The sequence below is a fragment of the Gymnoscopelus braueri genome (genome assembly GCF_963280865.1).
Source record: "Gymnoscopelus braueri genome assembly, chromosome: 5".
In the NCBI taxonomy this organism is placed as follows: Eukaryota; Metazoa; Chordata; class Actinopteri; order Myctophiformes; family Myctophidae; genus Gymnoscopelus; species Gymnoscopelus braueri.
The window spans coordinates 26,633,982-26,651,979 of record NC_137606.1 but is presented as its reverse complement, the minus strand read 5'-3'; the positions used below and the strand labels follow the sequence as shown (position 1 = coordinate 26,651,979).

Genomic DNA, 17,998 nt, shown 5'->3' with positions numbered 1-17,998 from the left:
TCAAGCGAGTCACATCCGAAAGGCGGTGAGACCTGATGGGATCCCAGGCCGCGTCCTAAAGGCATGCGCAGAACAGCTAGAGGTAGTATTTGCCGACATTTTCAACCTCTCCCTCCCCCAGGCTGCAGTCCCGGTGGGCTTCAAAATGTCCACCATTGTGCCCATGCCCAAGAAATCCAAGGTGACATGTCTGAATGACTGGAGACCTGTCGCTCTCACCCCAATAGTCAGCAAATGCTTTGAGAAGTTGATGAGAGACTACATCTGCTCCACGCTACCTGACTCAGAGACTTAGAGCTCAGAGACTTAGAGCTACACCCAAGCACGTGCAACTGGATACCAGACTTCCTGTCGAACTGCCGTCAGGTGGTGAGAATGGGCGGTATCACATCTGACACTGTGATGTGACTGGATGCGTGCTGAGCCTTCTCCTCTACTCCCTATACACGCATGACTGCACAGCCACACACGATTCCAACATCAAGTATGCTGATGACACGACAGTGATAGGTCGGAGTGTCAACAATGATGAATCTGCAGGCTGTGTTACTGCCTGGTACGGAAACTGTACTGCCTGCCCGCTTCAGGAACTGTACAAGAAGAGATGCGTAGTCAAAGCTCAGCACATCATCAAGCACCACCGCAGCCACAAACTGTTCTTACCCCTACAACGACTGTGGCCAGGCAAGGAGGCCTACCGTAGTATCAAGGGCAAGACCACCAGGTTTATGAACAGCTTCCACCTGGCTACCATCAGTCATTTGAACAAGGCATGACCCCCGCCTGTCATCAGGCAAGTCTTGGACTTTTACTTTTCCTCAAGGCCATAACCTGTGGTGGATTGTACCAGTGAAAGTGACCTTAGACCCCGGCAACTACCGCCCTGTTTCTATGTTCCATTTCAAAGGTTATGAGGTTGGTATATGAACAGGCAGAAAAGTATCTTGCAGAAAGAAAACTAATATACGAATTCCAATCTGGCTTCAGAACATCTCATTCCACTGACGCCTGCCTACTCTATTAGACCGACTACATCAAACGTGAGGTGGACTCGGGCAAATACTGCGGCATGGTCATGTTGGACCTATGTGTTGGACCCCCAAAAGGCATTTGACACTGTAAATCACTCTATACTGATTGATAAGTTGAAGGCAATCGGTTTTGATAGTGCATCCGCGAACAGGATGAAATCCTATCTGGAGGGGAGAGAGAACAGGTGGCGGATGTGAACGGAACTGTCACGGTGTCCTCCCCCCAGTGTTCCTCAAGGAAGCATGCTAGGCCTGGACGTAGCGGTCCAGGCACCTAGGCTCAGTGTAGCCTGACAGCGTGTCGCGGGTTTGAGTCTCGATCCCGACGGCCTTTTGCTGCATGTCATTCCCCATCTCTCTCCCCATTTCCTGTCAGCCTACTGTCCTATCAATAAAGGCATAAAAAGCCGCAAAAAGAAATCTTAAATAAATAAAAGGAAGCATACTAGGGCCTCCTAATTTACATTAAAGACATGACATCAGCATGTGACTGCAATTTGTTCTCGTTTGTGGATGACTCAGCACTCCTGGTCTCGGACAAGGACAAATTGCAGGTTGAAAAAACCCTCTGAGCTCAGTCAAATCTGCCACCTGCACATCTGGGCAAAACTGAATCCATTCTTTTTGGGTCTGAATTTAAATTCAGTAAGGTCACAGACTTTACAGTCAGGGTGAGTGACAATGTTATCACAAGCCACAAGGAAAGAAGAAATTACCTACCTGGGTTGTATTTTAGAGAACAATCTTTCCAGTGAAAAAATGGCAACAAAAGTAATCAAGAAAGTCAACCAAAGAACAAGATTTTTGGGCGGGATCTCCTCGTTGGTCAGTAGGAATGCACTGAGGACACTAGCTGGAGCACTTATCCAAAGTAATTTTGACTATTCATGGCACCTCAAAGGATCAGGTTACTACTAAACCTCACACCTAAGACTCGCCTAACCCCTGCTCATTATGCTAGGGTGGGATGGCTCAGGGTAGAGGACAGAGTACAGCAACTTGCAATGGGCCTGGTCTTCAAGATACTCAAGGGACGAGTGAGTAGTGCTGCACGGGCACAACACCAGAGGGAGCTCCACTGATCTCATTCCCCCCAGATTCCAGCACAAACATGGGGATGAATTCATTCTACTATTCCACATGTGGAATGCCCTATACCACCAGCCATCAATAGGTGCAACTCCCTACCCTCCTTCAAAACGGCCATAAAAGAGCCCCTGTCTGCAATTTGCAACTGGACCTAGACAAGTCTCCTAGCTTGCCAAAAGAAACTACCCCCTCACTGTTTCTCTGTAAATGTACTTTTACTGCTCCTAGTATTGATGATCTCTTGTACAGTATAGTATTGTATGTCTTTATATGTCTTAATGAATTGAATACAAAGGACCACAATGGAAACAAGCCCTCAGGGCTTTTTGTCTTTGTTAATAAAGTATTCAATCAAAACCAGCTGCTATGCTCATACACCTTATATCTAAACCTCATTTACATACTGCACGGATGGATATGCTATGTGTAAATATGTAGATACCTTTTTGTTTTTGATTCTATATGTTTTCCCTTGCTCCCCCTGTCCTTCCTTTTTCTTTCTTTTTCTGGAAACAATAAAAACGAGGGAGCTTTCACAAAAACGAATTTCACGCTCACCCACTGTTTTACAGCTGTAAACCTATGATGTGACTATAAGATGATTCTGATTCTGATCAGTGCAAATCTCTTGTGCACACAAAATGCCAGTTGGCCACATAAGTACCTCCAGTTCCACTAATGTCTTTCACATAATTTACTATGGAAGGCAATGGGGTTCTGATTGGGCTGAAACCAGGCCAAAATTTGGTGTCATAGATGATTGATGTCATAGATGGCTGATGTCACAGGCTGTCCACATCAAATCCGAGATCCACATTGGATCCACACCATTCCCCATGTACAGTAGATTCTGAGATGTGATTAATTTTCTTCTTCAGCAGTTTTTTTTGCCCTGGCCAAATCCTGATCACCATGTGACAATTATGTAAAAATGAACAAAAACCTTGACAATAATTTGTTTATTTCATATACTTTTTTCACAATTAGGAATTGAACGGTTAGAGGTTAACATTAAAGGGGATAGCTCACTCAGCCTTCACAGTCCATAAACAGTGAGAATAGTTTCCCTCTTTCAAGTAAACTTTAACAGGACACCAAACGGTCAGAATCAGAAAGAGGGCAAGAGGGCAACAAAAAGAGAAAGGGGAGAAAAGAAATAGAAATGTAAAAGCAAACTACTATTAATGCTATATTTGGTCCTCTCAGAGTGGGGTAAAACCATGTAAGTGAGAAAGTTTAAGAGAAAGGTAGTATTGTAGAAGCAACTGCAGAGAACTATTGAGATACATTTATGACATAATGCACTTAACAAAGATATGGAGTTATCAGAGCACCTTCATCAGCCAGGTTAAGTAAACATGATACTTCAATGACATCAGCGTGATAATGTCATTTCTATATCCTCCAGAACAAGCTTCAATCCTTGGCTGTTTTAATCTCAAATGTGTTTAACTGTTAACAGCTTAACTGTGACAAAAAATACATCATTTGATTCACAAAGAGCATTTTTTTAATCTGCAGTTAAAAATGTGATGTGGATTAGGGTGAAAAGCATTGAATCGAGAAAAACTATGGCACCTTTGGGGGAGAGACAACCTCAGGTCACGTAATAAAAAAAGAAGAAGAAAAAAAAAAACATCTCTAAAATTATAAACAAAAGGTAATCTCTTCACAAGAATTAACCTAGGCTCCAAAGTAGCCTTGCAGCACGCCACGGGTTCGAGTCCCCATCCCGACGGCCATTGCTGCATGTCACACCCATCTCTCTCCCCATTTTCTGTCAACCTACTATCCTATCAATAAAGGCATAAAAAAGCCCAAAAATACATCTTTAAAAAAAAAAAAAAATCAAGTCTTGTCAAAGGGCCATAAAACCATATAACTAAAGGATGCAATAACATTTTGAGTGATTTTTGACAGAGATTGATGACGATCAAAGCCATTAAAGACATATTTAATTGCACAGAACACAGTAGCAGATAAAGTGTCTGTTTGGTCATTGTGAGATTGAGCTGCAAATGATTTGCTACATCATAACTTATCCAAGAGGATAATAAGTATTGCCTTTCATAAACTGTAAAAATATTAGTCCTAACATTGTGAAATAAACGATAACATCATAGAGAAAACAATAGTAATTAGACTTACATGTTGGATAATTTGGATATTGCCAGGTACATTTATATGGGTTCAATGGGGCAATCACTTGCATTTTCATGATATTTTGAATTCCAAATTATTGTGAGTGTAGTTTGAGCCAAACACTAAACTGCAACTTCCAGAAATTACAGGAAGAGCAGAGCATAAGTGTGGTGCAACAGCCCTATAAGATCAGTATGTAACAATTAACAACCTAATGAGTAATTGATTACTAAACTAATATTCGATGAGCAGCCTCTGCATTTGGGCATTCACCCAAAAGAAAAGAAAAGAAAAGAAAAGAAAAGAAAAGAAAAGAAAAGAAAAGAAAAGAAAAGAAAAGAAAAGAAAAGAAAAGAAAAGAAAAGAAAAGAAAAGAAAAGAAAAGAAAAAGATGCTCATTAGCTTCCTTTAAAATGTAAAATTGCTTCAATATTACCAGTTCATATTGTGTGGAATAGATAGCACCACAAAATCTATGTACAACAGAACCAATGGATATGCTTTATGCTTATTCTGATAGCAAAACATCATCATTACACATTGTTATTGTTCTTAGATGGAGAAAGGCATCTTCATCATCTACATATGTAAATATAGGTCTAACACAAAAACATATAAATGAGATCTGTCCCATTTCTGACTACCTAAAGCCACACTAGACAGAATAATAGTTTCTTATTAATTAAAATATTACTGTAGCAGCAGTTTTACAGCTTATGTACTCAGAATGAAATCCTTATGCTACAAATGTACTTGATTAGAATGATTGAGGTGTTTATTAGCAATGGATTAACATGATTTGTGAAAAATGCAAACTGCACATGAATAACCAATCCTTAAAAACAATTATGTTACAGTTAACACATTCTCAAATATTTCTCATATTGTTTATTTCCTTGTTTTAGAACTGGTGAGTATCAAGTGGCATTTAAGCTTCATATACTGTATGCTTCATCGCACAACGGTGTCACTGCGTAAATTAGGCTATAAGCTAGGTGTCAGGAGGCATTGGGACAGACCTCGCAAACAAAAACAAACAAACAAAGGCAACAGCACTAATTTGTTAACTTGCATCATAGACACAATACATTTAATACATCTTCCTGGATAATGTGCTTTATATCTAAAACATATAAATACACATGGACATAGGCAGAGAGATTTAGTTCATGTTGATGGACTGGGGAGTACTGTGGGTTTTATTATAGTTTTTGTTCTTTTAGAAAAATATCCATTTTAAAACTAGTCGCAACAACATCACCCTGTTTTTCTTCATTGACAAAAATATTCCATTTAGATCTGAAAACATTCATACTTTACAATCATGGTCCATACACTTATATATACATGTTTCCTGTATATATGTAAATGCATATAGGCTTACAATTAGAAATTTTGACACAGAAAAAACTTTCATAGTGCAACATGCCTCTGAAGTTGCCAAATGAAAATATAATAAAATAATGATATAATACATGGTAATATTATAATAATAGTAACAATAATGAGGAAATATACACACACACACACACACACACACACACACACACACACACACACACACACACACACACACACACACACACACACACACACACACACACACACACACACACACACACACACACACACACACAAACAAACAGACTTTGGCAGCAACAGTACAAGTAAGAGCAGAGGACGAAGCAAACAAAAAGACAAAAAACTAATATAAAACAAAAATATATAACAATTCTCACTCAAACATATAGGAAAATAAATTGTACAAATTCACAGGCAAATAAAGAACGCTTACTCTGAAACGTCACCTCGCATTTTCTCCCCTCCATTTCCGGGTTTTGTTTTGGGCTCTTGCACAACATTAACCTCAATAAAGAAAGAAATAAATGGGCTTAGTGGCTCTGAGTGGACACACTCACAATGAATGTACCCCAACTGTTTCCTCCTTTGAGAGGAAAAGAGAAGTACAGAGAACACTGAACCCAATGCTTAGAGGGTTGTCCAAATCACTCAAAACTCAGAATAAAGGCATCAGTTATCATCTGGACAATTCCATAGAGCTGACAGACTGAACAAGAAAAGCTCAGAAAAGCTCGTTGTCAAAGTACTGTCAAATAACTTTTTCTTTTTTTAAATAACCATGTATATATTTTCTCAAAGATCACAACATAAACTTTGAATAAATAAGTCCGTGACTCAGGGACAATTCAGAGACTTGATGCGGTGGTATGAATGTGCGTGTGTGTGCTCAGGGTGGATGAGGCTTTGTGGTATGGAGGTGGTATTATGAAGGGTAAAAGTAAGAGGTCACCCTTCCACACAGCTGGTAAGAGCTGTATTTTTCTTTTTTGCTTTGTTTTCAACATTTTCCTCATTGATGGTGAAAGGGAATGAGCATCCTTCGTTATCAGTTGTCAATGAGAGGCCCTCTAGCTGGGATCAAACTTCTTTCCTTCCCTATCATTCTCCCTTCATCCTCATTCAACCACCATCACACCACAAGTTGTGATTTAAGCTTCATCATTTGTACGTCCAACAATGGCTCAGCAGAAGACAGTGGCATCCCTCTTGCATTTTGTGTTCTTCATTTGACTTTTTTTTTTTAAATGATTGTGTCCATGTGAATGTGTGAATATATTTGATTTCGCAGCTGTAAGGGCCTGCTTGGAGCAATGCACTCCAAAAACAAAACAAAAAACAATCTTCTGTAGGGGCTTGCATCCATGTCCATATGTGGGGGAGCGCATGGGGGGGCGTGTTAAGTTGACCGGTGCTCACTCGAGGTCCCAAGGGCTGGATGGGGTCTTCGGGCTCTCATGGGTCGAAGACTTCAGAGAGAGAGAGATACACAGAGACAGGAGGAGAAATATAGATGGGGAGATGGCACGGGTGGCAGTTTGGCAGGGAGGCAGAAGTTTTAAAAAAGACAGGAAAGAGCAAAAAAGACAGAGGAGGCTGTTTGATTTCAGATCCCCAACCTAGCCATGTCCCAGCTAATGAAGAAGCAGAGAAACAGCAGCAGACCAGCAGTCTGTCCCCCACACAAGAGACCCTCAACAGCATGTCCTTCTTCCCTCGGCTTTGCATAAATACATTCAGCATGATGGAAAAAAAGATGGCAGCGGGGGGAGGTGGTGACCAACATATGACGGCTGGGGTGGTGGGAGGGCATGGGTGACTTGTGGGATTGCAAGGTGAGCTTGTGGTTTTTATTTTAGTCATTGCACTGTACATGTAACATATGAAAGTATTCATTATTTGTAAGCTAGGCGTTTTTAGAGCCAGTAAGTGGCAACGTCGATACTTGTATTCGCGTATTGTGTCCATGGTACATTTGTTATCGACATAAGGATGACAATTAATGTGATTGTTGTCCTTATGTCAGATTGTATGCTTATTATGTATTAAGTATTGATATGATTTAATCCACGTCTGACGTGCGTCAGTGTGTTTTGTATGGCTCTTGTTTTAGGATATTTATGATATGTTGGAATGTGTAAATATGAATCCAATTGGTTGTGTTTGTTTTTTTGAGCTGGAAGTTAAAGGCTGACAGGTATAGTACATGTGCTTGCCTCAGCCCCTACGCTTCCAGTGACCACATCGCAGTATGTGCATGTTGATATGTGCCGGGGGGTCTGTCTGTCAGTCGGTCAGAGCGCCAGCAGCGATGGCGAGTTCAAGGAATCGGATGACTGCTCGCTACTGCTGTTCCGCTGGTGGGCACTGACCCCGCAGGCTCCCTCTGGGTAGGTGAACACGAATGAAGATGTGTATGAGGGGTTGTAGCTGACAGCGGACATGCCGTCGTGGTTACCACCACCACCGCCGCCACTGTCACTGGCCATCAGACACGGTGGACCAGCCAGCAGTGGCTCACTTGAGCAATAGAAAGAACTAGAAAATGCTACCTCCTGCATCATCCCTGGCTGAGGCTGCTGCTGTTGTTGTTGTTGTTGCGGAACCGCCGGCTGGGACTGTGTGGAGGCCGGGTGAGTCGTGTAGGCAGGAGGCAGGTAGAAAGCGTCTTCCTTCACAGTCAAGCCCACGATGGAGACAGGTGGCAGGTGCTGGTGTGCGAGCTGGGCCTGAGCCAGTGGGAGCTGCATAGAGCCCTGCGGCTGGTCCTGGTATAGGATCTTACAGCCCGGTTGGTGGGCCACCAGAACAAACTCCAAACGCTCCTTCTCCTTGTGCAACTCCGATATCTCTGCCTCCAGCTCTGCCTTCTCCTCTTCCAGGATGTCTGTCTCCTGCAGGCAGAAGAGAGGAGGACAAGAGGAGAAAGGAAAAGAGAATGAAGGGGAGCAGAGGGGTGGATGGATGATGGAGATGGAGTAAAGAATATGGCAACAGAAGAAAGGGAGGAGGTAAGCAGGTTAAAGACGATGTATTTGATTATTTGTGGAGGAAGCTGCAATCCCCCTTAGTAATACCATGTTATAGAAACTTTCCCTTACAAATCACATTACGCTACAGTGTGGTCATCAGTACTGCAGGTACAATAGTCTGTCTAGTAGTCAGACCCATAATCATTATAATAATCATTATTCACATTAACTGAACATGGCCATTCATTAACATCAACCAGCATGGGCAGTAACAGGTCATATTTAATTATCATGACAAGCTCACCGACTGCAGTTTGTCAGTGAGCTCTCGCCGTCGGTTCCGACATTTGGCAGCAGCCAGCTTGTTCCTCTCACGTCTGACACGCCGCTTGTCCTCCTCCTCGGGAGTTAGCTGGAGCAAAGGATAGAGAAAGAAAGAGAGGGATAAATATTTAGCTTTCATTCTACTTTACAATGAGCTTTCATTGCCTCCCCTTCCACTGTGTAAGCCATTAAATGTTTTCAAACTCCTATACACACTAAATTCAGTTTACACATTTAAATCCTCAATGTTATTTTTACTATTTTTTCACACTCTCTGAGTAAAATCTTAGTATTAGATACATCTGTAATTTGATAGTTACACATAGCCTGTCTTATATGCAAGGACCCACAAACAAACGAGAAACCACACAAGCACATCACTTACTAACACACCAACATCTCCGTCGTCACTCACAGACTCGTCTCGAGTGCGGCGACAGCGGGTTCGGGACTGACGGATGGGACCCGGGGCCGGCCTCTGGGATGGCCCTGGAGTCTCTGGACCTGCCGGGGTGAACCCAGGTGGGGAAGAGTAGCTGGGACCTGGCATGTCATATGGGTCAACCAGACAAACGGGCTGGGTCATGGTGGAAGTGCCGCTGCTCTGTCCAGAAGCCTGGGAGGAGCTGAGGGTTGGTTGCACCATCCACTGCAGGTCCTGGCTGCTGGTGATGGCCGTGACAGTGGGCACAAAGGTACCAGGCATATCCACCGCTCCAGTGCTGCTGCTGCCCCCAGGAACGTTATCCACACTGCCCAACCCACCTCCTGCTGATACACACTCCTAGGAGGGAACATGGAGAACGTCAGTGAGTGAAAACTAGTACGTCAGTAACATGCAACACAGACACTCAGACAGACAGCCACATGCACACTTTCTAAATGATTTGTTAAACCCACCCATAATAATTATATTAATTGTATAATTAAAGCAATAGAACAATTTTGTAACATTTAAAGAATCATAGCCTAAATCTATAGGCTAATTGCACTGTATACGACTATAGAATTAATGAGGGAATGTTTTCTAGTTCAATTAAAATGTTTCATTTTTCGTTTTGGTAAAATAGGCTAAGATGATGTTCAGTCCAAATATGTCACTGATATTTTTGTTTAATTTATTTATACCCTCCGTTGATCCCAAAAAGGAGTTCAAACTGGCATTAATACTCATACAAACAGCGGATGAGGATCTGAGCAGTCTCCTAAACCAATCACATCTCTCCAATGCGTGTCCCCGCCTCTTTCCTCTCCTCCCGTCACACCCCCGGGTTCCCCTTAGCAACGCGACGTAACACTCCAAAATAGAACGCATTGACGTCACCGCAGAAAGAGAGCGTGGAGAGAAGCGAGCGAAGGCGGGACTTCGGTATACGTACGTAGGAGAGTTCCAGAGCCTTGTCATCAAGGTTGCCATGTCTGATTATTATAAGCGACTTTGGGCTTGTTTTTCTGTAAAGTTGCTAGTAAATATTGGTAGTTTGCGGGTTGCGTTTTTTTTGTGGCTTGTTTCTAAAGTGTACTTGCTTATTTAGGCTTGCTTCCAAATGTTTTCATTATTATTTAAACCAGTGGTTCTCAAATATTTTCATTAAAATGTTTTGTGCTCAGGGGAGCATTTGTGTTGTTAGAATGTTTCAAAAAATATTACAAATATTCCACATTTTATTGCAAGAGCTTTTGAAAATAGCAGACCTACGAGCTTGTAGATCAGCTATTTTTAAATAGTCGATGCATATAGGTTTCTAAGTTGCTTCTTTTGGGCTTGTTTTCATAGGCTGCTTATTTCTCTCACAAAACCTGGCAACACTGCTTGTCATCCGTTCTGCGGCATGCTGCTGCTGTAAACCCACCACGTTGCCACAGCACAGCAGCAGCCTGCCGGTGGATGCAGTGTTTATCAACTACAGTCAGTGTCAGTGACATTAGGTGTTCAAATAAACACAGTCAAAGGCATAATAGTGGCAATCGCATCATATTTGTGCTGATAAAGAGTTCATTTTAGCCCATAATATATTTGGAATGACTGCGCAGGCCTATAAAATACAAAATAATATTGTATAATGAATATTAAGGGATACGCAGTTATCACCCAAACTGCACTGATTGATTGATTGATTGGTTGATTGATTGATTGAATACTTTATTAACAGTTTGCAAAAAAAGCACAGAAAGTAGGCTACAGTTCTATACAAAAGGATGCTAAAAGGATTAAACACAAGAAAGCACCATATGGGCTTGTTTCCATTGGGATCCTGAAACGCATGAGTTTGTTAATCCTTTCTTTGTTTTTAATCTAAAGTATGGAGTTTTTAACATAACTTACCTGCGGTGCACTGGTAGTCGGTGGGCTCCCGAAGGAGTCCACGGAAGAAAGGTACTCTATGGACGAGGAACTTCCACGGGAACCGCTATTATCGAGGTCGCCGGGGAACCCTTGGAACATTTCCCCCGAGGGAGCGAGGGTGGTGAACGTGAACCCTACCGTTCCCGGGGAAAGTGCGATATCACCTGCAGACAGTAGTGGAATAGCAACACACGGTAAACAGCTGAAAGACATTAGACAATGTTATCATAATAGCTGATGCCAGTGCTTCCATGTTGCCGACGCTTTTCTCTAAATAACCGATAGATAGGCTACTGTCTTCATATTCGCCACTGTCCCGTTATCGTTTGCAAAGTTCATAGCTATTTCCCAAACGATTCTGTTTTTCCTATTACGTTGGCTACCTCACAAACTCACAGATAGAATATATACTTTTGTGAAATCGCATTTGCGTTAAACGATAGATATGGATCGACGAAGCAATAAAACCGACTTACCGAAGTTGATCTTCTTGGTAGAATCTTGTAAGATGTTCTTGGTTTCTTTCCAAAAGAGTTGCATGAAGAAGGTAATCCAGTTCCCTCGGAAGGGAAGTCCTAACTCCAGATGTTGCAAACAACTGCTTTAAATCCAAGCACCAAAATATGCAGTTATTATAGATCCATGTAAAAAGTCTGCTATATGTGTGAACTGTACTCCGAGGAACGTTGTTGTAACAGGGTCCAACGGTAGCTCAAGTCTTATGAATGAAATCCCCATCGCATGAAACCATTTCAAGCTACCGAGGGTACCGCCTTCGGTGTTCCGCTGACGTACGTGCCCATGTATGGACTGAGTTTGCTGTTTGTTGTGTATCCTTGGTGACGTGAGGGAATCCCTCTCTCTCCCACTGAAATAGGCTACTGGCTTGCCTGGCGGAGGATAATAATAGTTTTTTTTTTTTTTTACTATCACAACCACGAGATATTTCTCACCGTCTAACAATTTTCTAAAAGGGAATAGACCTTGTGGAATTGCGTTGCTATGGGAACAGCTTGGGTCCAAGTTTATTTCCTGTCAGCTATCGATATTCACAAACACAGTACTGCAACAGGAAATCAACTTCATTCATTCATTTAGGATGTTGTTTCTGGTGTAAAAAGGTATATTTCAAGAAACATGAACGATTTACTGTAGGCCTAAATGCTGGTGCATTTCAGTTAAATTAAAACTATTATATTATCTACATTGGTTTTAGTCGTGTGTAGCCTGTTGAAGGCTTAAGAAATCAAAGCATTTAGGTTAATGGTTTTAGATCTTTATAGGTTCATGTTTGAAATTCGACAGTCGCTTCAATCACCCCGTATTGAAAGGCAGTGGTTCTCAACCTTTTCAGGCCGTGACCCCCAAAACAATCATATTTGAACTGGGGACCCCCCAGCTAAATATTGTGAAAAATTGGCTATTTTCAAATGTTTCGCCCTTTTCTCATATTATTTGACAATTTGGACAATGTTTGACCAGTTTTTATAGTAGGCTATAGTTTGTTGATTACTTTTGATGCTGTAATGGTAAAAAATATATATATATTAAAAAGTCCTTAAATTGTCACTTCACTGTCATGTGGGGACCCAGTGGAGAACCACTGAGGTAAGGTATTTTAGGCTATGTTTCCTGAATGGAGTAAAGTGATATAGTAATATATCACTATATGATATAGTTGCCCATGATGCCATGCCCTTGCCCCATATATTTTTTTTTTACTATCACAACCACGAGATATTTCTCACCGTCTAACACTTTTCTAAAAGGGAATAGACTTGTGCTATGGGAACACCTTGGGTCCAAGTTTATTTACTGTCAGCTATATATCGATATTCACAAACACTGCAACAGGAAATCAACTTCAATCACCCAGTATTGAAAAGGTATACAGGCCGATATAACTCTGGGTATATGTATATAAGGCAGTGTTTCTCAACCTTTTCAGGCTGTGACAACGCCTTTTCAGGCTGTGACCCCCCCATATATGGGGGGCCCCCCCAATAAAATAATCATATTTGAACATGTTTCGCCTTTTTCTATTATTTGACAATTTGGCAATGTTTGACTAGTTTTTATAGTATAGTGTGTTGATTACTTTTGATGCTGTAAAAATGGTCACTTCACTGTCATCTGGGGAGTCTGGGCCCCCCTCCCCCCCGAAAAAGAAAAATCATGTGGGGACCCGGCCCACAGGTCGTTGAGAACCACCGAGGTAAGGATATGTTTCCTGAATGGAGTAAAGTGACGTTGTGCAATAGTTGGCCATGATGCCATGCCCTAGACCCATGTATTATGCAAGAAAGCGGGGCTGAGCCTGAGCTGAAGGAAGGAATCCCGTCAAAGGAGGGGATATCCCCTGGTAAAGGTTCTCACGGCACGCCCTCGGGAGCTCTCCAATCTCCACTTTATGTTTGTAGAATGAGAGGGTAGGACTAGTCCTACCCTGGTTTAGTCTAAACCACTCATTGAACTAGACGTGTTTGTCTGCTATTAGTTCATTATGTCCAAATAGCCTACTATTTTACAGATGTGTAACTAAGTACATGTACTCAAATAGCCTACTGTAGCTACTTATTAAGTACAATTCTGAGGTATTTTTTACTACTGGAGTATTTCCAGTTGTCAGTACTTTTACTTCTACTCCACAACATCTCATAGGCAAATATTGTACTTTTACTCCACTACAAATTATTTGAAAACTTTATAGTTACTAGCCACTTTGTAGATTTAGATTATTATTACAAAACATAGCCTACATTAACCACTTTGGGCCATTTCGGCCATTTGAAAATAGCCGATCTACAAGCTCTGCTATTTTCAAAAGATTATTATATAATTTATACATTTGAAAACTTGTGAAATGGGATATTCTGCATGATGAGTATTTTCTACTTTTGGTACTTTAAGTACATTTTACTTTTACTCAAGTAGGCTACATTTTGAATTCTGGACTTTTTGTAACAGTGTTTCTACATTGCAGTATTGATACTTTTACTTAAGTAAAAACATTTAATGCTTTTCCCACCACTGTTAATTTATAGGATTCAAATTAAATAGGTGAAAATAATAATAATTAAAAAAAGGAAAAAATACCTAACAACCAGGCAGCATCAAACTCTTAGGCTAATACTACAATTGTAATTGTAATTTAATTAGCCTGCCTATCTGAATGAAACCTTAGAATAAATTTTGAATACATTAATTCGTGGATTTTGGTGTAACCAATGCAAGGTGGCTTCATTAATTTCAGAATTTTTCTTTCTTTCTTTTTTTTACGAGAAAATACGACAATACTGTAAGTGTAATTCCGACATGAACAGTGGGCAGCAGCAGTGACGGAAAGCAGCACCATGATACACACTGACACTGTCATTGCAGACGAACAGAAAATGATTCATTGTTATATAGCCTACACACTGCTCAGCATGCCACTGGGAATGTGGCAGGTGGGAGTTAGGTTGGGGGGGCTAAAACAGGCAAATGCGGGAAAAAGATGAATGAAAAATCTCAAATGGGCCTACGTTTATTTGTGATGTCGCAAAATGTCACGGGGCGGGCATGACTGCACGTGCATATAGACCTACAGGCGTGAAGAGAGTTGGGTTAGCCTAGGATAACAACAATGTCAGCGCTATAACTATAACGTCACAGGCTCACAGCCGAGGATCTACGGAGAATGTTGTGTCCCTGCAGCTGTTGTTGTGGATGTACATTTATTTGAAGACGCATGGGCCATGTGCTTTTCTTTCTCTCTTCTTTTTTTTGTCTCACCACGAGTCTTCTGCATGTGTGTACAGCGTTCTGTTGCCTTGGATACGCCGTTCCATCTGACGTAGAGACGCAGCCTAGGTCTTTTTTTTGTTATGCCGCCTAGCAACTGGTTTCCGTGGCAACAGGTTGTGAGTGACAGGCAAAGGCAGACAGTGGCTACTCGTACAACATGGCTTCCTGCTTCTGCGCGTAGCTGGCGCATAGAGTTTAACCGGCAGCGATTTTGAGGTTATAAATAATGTACATTTTTACGGAGCCTTTTAAAAATACTCTCACGTCTATCTATTCCGTTTTGCTGCTCTGGGTAACTTCAGATAACGTGACGACGAGCTCTGCGTAACGTCGTTAGAATACATAGCCACACGGGACAGCTAAGCTAACCGTTCATACTACTGCAGTGTTTCAGACAGCATGCTTAATAACATTGTAATCCACTCTGCGATAACTTCTTTGCTTGTTTAATTTAGACATTTTTGCCAAGTTGTTGACAGTGCCACAAATACACAATTATATATTTGAATACAGGAATTCAACCACGCATCTTTTTGCAAATATGGCGATATTAAACTATATTTTACTTTTTACAAAACTAAATGATCTTAATATTTATCCTCAAAACGTTAAACAACTACATAATGTTGCCACTAAATGCAGTACTTGGTGTGGATTTTAATTTGACACTCTGATCCTTTTACTTTCTGTCTGGGACTGGACTGGGCAGTTGGCACATATTTCTATCTAGACAGGAAGCTAATGTCTTGACCGAACTCCCATTGACCCAGATCCAGATCTAGACAACAAGTGTTGTCTAACTATTACCCCGGTGTGCTTTGTTTTGCTTGCCCCCGTCTCTTAGCATGCTTTCGGGAAGCTACTAACTATCACCCTGCTCAGGCCAGGCCCTGTTTCCCTCTGGGAGGCGGGACATGTTTGCCCTGTCTTCCTGCCCAAAATATTTGTTACCAGGCAACGGTCAGGCCTGCCCCATTTCAGAGTAGTGTTGTTTACACCCCTTCTGGCTTCTCACCCCAACAACATTACATAACTTTCACTGGCTTCCCCCACCTCTTCTCTGAGAGAAATTTGACCTGTCTTTTTACCCCCACCGCACATACCCAAGTAAACCCTTCTTTCTTCTAGACCGTTCCCCTCTCTGTCTTTGCTTGCTTTAAACATTCACCATTTCAGCCACTGAGAGAATGCTGATCAAAAGAGGTCATGAAATTCGTATGAAGCAGATTGTTAGTGGATGAGCCATGCTTGGCCTGAATTTTGTCTGAATAGCATTGTGTTTTTTCAGCAACTTCGTCGTTTAGAATTCCTCTGTTGTCAGCATTTATTATGACTGGTTTTTATTGGCAAAATGTATTGTGAATTAAGCTATCTGTATGCTGAGGTTTTGGACTTGAAATGGACTAGCCTACTTCAGGTTAGCCTATGTGTATTATGTGAAACATAAACGCAGACGTACACTAAAATGTATGCAAAAGTATGCAGGGTCAGGTCATACTCCTCCTGTCCTACTATTCTGTTTTAATCCTTGCCTTAATCCTTTAAAATTATATTGGGCTGACTAGGCAATGATGACTGAAGAACTGTAATGGTTTGAATGGCAACAATCAGCCACAAATCAGAACAATTGCTTTGTATGATGGTCCTTGATGTTACATGTTTATTTTGTACAAATGTGGTATATCTATGGGCTACACCAAGGTTATGATTTTTGGCATGCAACACTGTAATGTAAATGAGGAAAAAAAGGGGTTCTTGAGAGGAACAACCACTCCCACCGCAGGCTACAACCTAGCCACAAAGGATCTCATTGTGTGGCAAGAAAATGAGCTTGTTATCCGATGCATGGAAATATATTAATACGTTGGATGAAATGAGAAGTTGTAGTTTTCTTTGGTGTGAATTTTCTTTCTTTGGTGTTTATATTGAGTAGTGGTTCTCAAGCAATTTCATCTCAAGGATCCCCAAATTGATATGTAGCCTACACAGCGTGTTGTTGGCAACAAAACGCTCCATTCCCATTGAAAACCATCGCAAAAAGACGCCCACATAAGCAGAATCAAAGTTAGGTGTGACTGTACCCTTAATGTGGTTTAACTTATTTTGATGATCTTAACAAATTTAGCTGGGGACTTCCTGAAGGCCCCCCCGGACCCCACTTCGAGAACCACTGATATAGAGGACATGTAACATATGACTTAGAATTAGAATTACCAGACATACAGTGCGTGAACGTCCCAAAACCTAGTCCTAGACTCAAAAAGCCCAAATATGTTTCAGTCATAGAATGAAAAGAAAAATATGTTCTGTTTTCCCTCAGTCTTGTAAATGAAAGTGCTCACTGAACAAATTCTTGCAGCAAAATAATAAAACCAGCCATCAGAGTTCGTACAATTCATAACCCAATTTAGTCTCAGGAATTTAGTTGCAATTTCTGAGCTAGCTGTTTTTCTTTATCACAACAAATTGAAGGCCAAAGTCCCTCGTGGTAAAGCCCCTCGTGAAAAAACATGGCCCAGATCCATTCCCACTGTTGTGGCCATAGGGATTTGATAAACAACCCTGTCTGGAGGGTAAAATAGTTTTGGCTCAAAGCTGCCTGCATGTCGCAGTTGTGACCACTCATGGTTATAATCTGTAGTACAAGGGGTGGATTTGTTATGTGTATATATGAAGATATATACACATAACATGTGTATGTTATGTGTATATATGAATAGTAGTACGTCATTTTCTGAGTGGCATTGGTTATTAGATCTCCATTTGATCAATGTCATTGAGTTTTTCTTATTCTATTCCATCCACAACACAATCAAGCTGCCTTTGTGTTCACCTACTCTGTCCCTCCAGTCTAGTGGTCTTTTGGCATTCTATATCCTCCTGCATGTTGGTCAAGGACTGAGGCTGGCTGGCATTGACCAAGCATGCTTGACCTAATTTGGCCCTTG

At 41.3% G+C, this 17,998-nt stretch overlaps 1 protein-coding gene across 3 annotated transcripts; it reads right to left on the bottom strand.

The window, feature by feature from the left end:
- Positions 1-3,174: 3,174 nt before the first annotated feature.
- On the bottom strand, positions 3,175-11,970 carry fosb (FBJ murine osteosarcoma viral oncogene homolog B). 3 transcript variants are annotated; one of them, XM_080429415.1, is made up of 6 exons: positions 11,741-11,970; positions 11,244-11,428; positions 9,303-9,701; positions 8,898-9,005; positions 8,174-8,515; positions 3,175-7,090 (listed from the first exon to the last, which is right to left on the bottom strand). In XM_080429415.1, the coding sequence occupies exons 1-6, from the start codon at positions 11,802-11,804 to the stop codon at positions 7,037-7,039; spliced, it is 1,152 nt and encodes a 383-aa protein (XP_080285541.1). In that variant the 5' UTR covers positions 11,805-11,970; the 3' UTR covers positions 3,175-7,036. The 3 variants fall into 3 exon arrangements, with proteins under 3 accessions (XP_080285541.1, XP_080285540.1, XP_080285539.1); XM_080429414.1 differs by lacking the exon at positions 3,175-7,090 and having other exon boundaries at positions 7,124-8,515; positions 9,303-9,688; positions 11,240-11,428; XM_080429413.1 differs by lacking the exon at positions 3,175-7,090 and having other exon boundaries at positions 7,124-8,515.
- Positions 11,971-17,998: the final 6,028 nt, after the last annotated feature.

Bases quoted from the DNA above. Each gene is read 5' to 3' on its own strand.
- fosb (XM_080429413.1), bottom strand. From the start codon at position 11,804: ATGCAACTCTTTTGGAAAGAAACCAAGAACATCTTACAAGATTCTACC. The intron at 9,702-11,243 runs GTAAGTTATGTT...GTTCCCTCCTAG, and splicing joins CGACTACCAGTGCACCGCAG to GAGTGTGTATCAGCAGGAGG. The intron at 8,516-8,897 runs GTGAGCTTGTCA...TTCTGCCTGCAG, and splicing joins TCACTGACAAACTGCAGTCG to GAGACAGACATCCTGGAAGA.